This window comes from Panthera leo, chromosome A1 (assembly GCF_018350215.1).
Source record: "Panthera leo isolate Ple1 chromosome A1, P.leo_Ple1_pat1.1, whole genome shotgun sequence".
Taxonomy (NCBI): domain Eukaryota; kingdom Metazoa; phylum Chordata; class Mammalia; order Carnivora; family Felidae; genus Panthera; species Panthera leo.
This window is the reverse complement of record NC_056679.1, coordinates 198,960,303-198,961,909: the sequence shown is the minus strand read 5'-3', so window position 1 is coordinate 198,961,909 and position 1,607 is coordinate 198,960,303. Positions and strand designations below refer to the sequence as shown.

The 1,607-nt window shown below is 36.9% G+C and overlaps 1 protein-coding gene across 1 annotated transcript; it reads left to right on the top strand.

Moving 5' to 3' along the window:
* The first annotated feature begins 645 nt into the window (after nucleotides 1–645).
* LOC122201776 (40S ribosomal protein S29-like) lies at nucleotides 646–816 on the top strand. Its single transcript, XM_042907770.1, has one exon. It carries the CDS (start codon nucleotides 646–648, stop codon nucleotides 814–816), a length of 171 nt encoding a protein of 56 aa, XP_042763704.1.
* The last annotated feature ends 791 nt before the right edge of the window (nucleotides 817–1,607 follow it).

The window sequence follows — 1,607 nt, the reverse complement described above, 5'->3', positions numbered from 1 at the left end:
ACAACCACATGCAAAAGAATAAACCTGGACCACCATCTTTTGGCACATAAAAAATTAACTCAAAGTGGATTAAAGACTTGAACACAACACCTGAAACCATAAAACTCCTAGATGAAAACATAGTAAGCTCCTTGACATCAGTCTTGGCAAAAGTCATTACTTTTTTTTTTTTTTTTTTTTAATTTGAGAGAGCACGCATGAACAGGAGAGAAGCAGAGAAAGAGGGAGAGAGAGAATCCCAAGCAGGCTCCGTGCTGTCAGCATGGAGCTCAGTGAGGAGCTTGATCCCACAAAATGTGAGATCATGACCTGAGCAGAAATCAAGAGTTGGACAGTTAACCAATTGAGGCAACCAGGTGCCCCAAAAGGCATTACTTTTCAGTCTGACACCAAAAGCAAACGCAAGAAAAGCAAAAATAAATGATGTAACTACATCAAACTAAAAATGTTCCGTACAGTAAGGAAACTACCAACAAAATGAAAACGCAATCTACTAACTGTGAGGAAATATTTCCAAATCATATGTCTGAAAAGGAGCTACTACTATCCAAAATATATAAAGAAGGCATACAACTCAGTACGGAAAAATTCCAATTAAAAAATGGACAGAGACCCCTTTTGTTTCACTGCATCCAAGAAAGCAAGATGGGTCACCAGCAGCTCTGCTGTAGCCATCCAAGGAAATTTGGCCAGGATTCTTCTTCTTGCCTTGTCTGCTCAAACCAGCATGGTTTGATCCAGAAATATGGCCTTAACATGTGCTGCCAGTGTTTCTGTCAATACATGAAGGCTATAGGCTTCATTAAGTTGGATTAAGTGAACTTTCTTGAATGGGTAATCCAAGATACCTACCTTAACTGCAGTTGGGATAAGTTACCTTAATCCCAACTCATTGTACATAAAATAAAAATACTTCAATTAAAAAAATGGGCAGAGAATCTGAGTTAGATATTTTTTCCAAAGATGCTATATTGATGGCTAACAGGTAGGTGAACAGATGCTCAACATCACTAATTACCAGGGGAATGAAAACCAAAACCACAAAGAGCTATCATCTCACACCTGTTAGAATGTCTACTATCAAAAAGACAAGAAATAACAAATGTTGGCGAAGATGTGGAGAAAAGGGAATCTTTGTGCACTGTTGGTAGGAATGTGTTTCAGTATAGCACTATGGAGAACAAGCATGGAAGTTCCTCAAAAAAATAAAAGTACTACTAACATATGATCTAGCAATTATACTTCTGGGTATTTATCCAATGAATAAAAAACAGTTGAAAAGATATATGTATCCCCATGTTCACTGCAGCATTATTTACAATAGCCAAGATACAAAAACAACCTAAGTGTCCATCAATGTATAATGGATAAGAAACTGTGTTATATATACACAATGGATTATTATTCAGACATAAAAAATGACATCTTGCCATTTGCAACAATGTGGATAGACCTCAAGGCCATTACACTAAGTTAAAGAAGTCAAATACTGTACGATCTTACTTATAGGTGGTTTCTAACAAACAAACCAACAAACAAAAACAAGCTCATAGATACAGAAAACAAATTGGTTTCCAGTGGCAAGGGGTTAGAGGTGGGTGAAATGG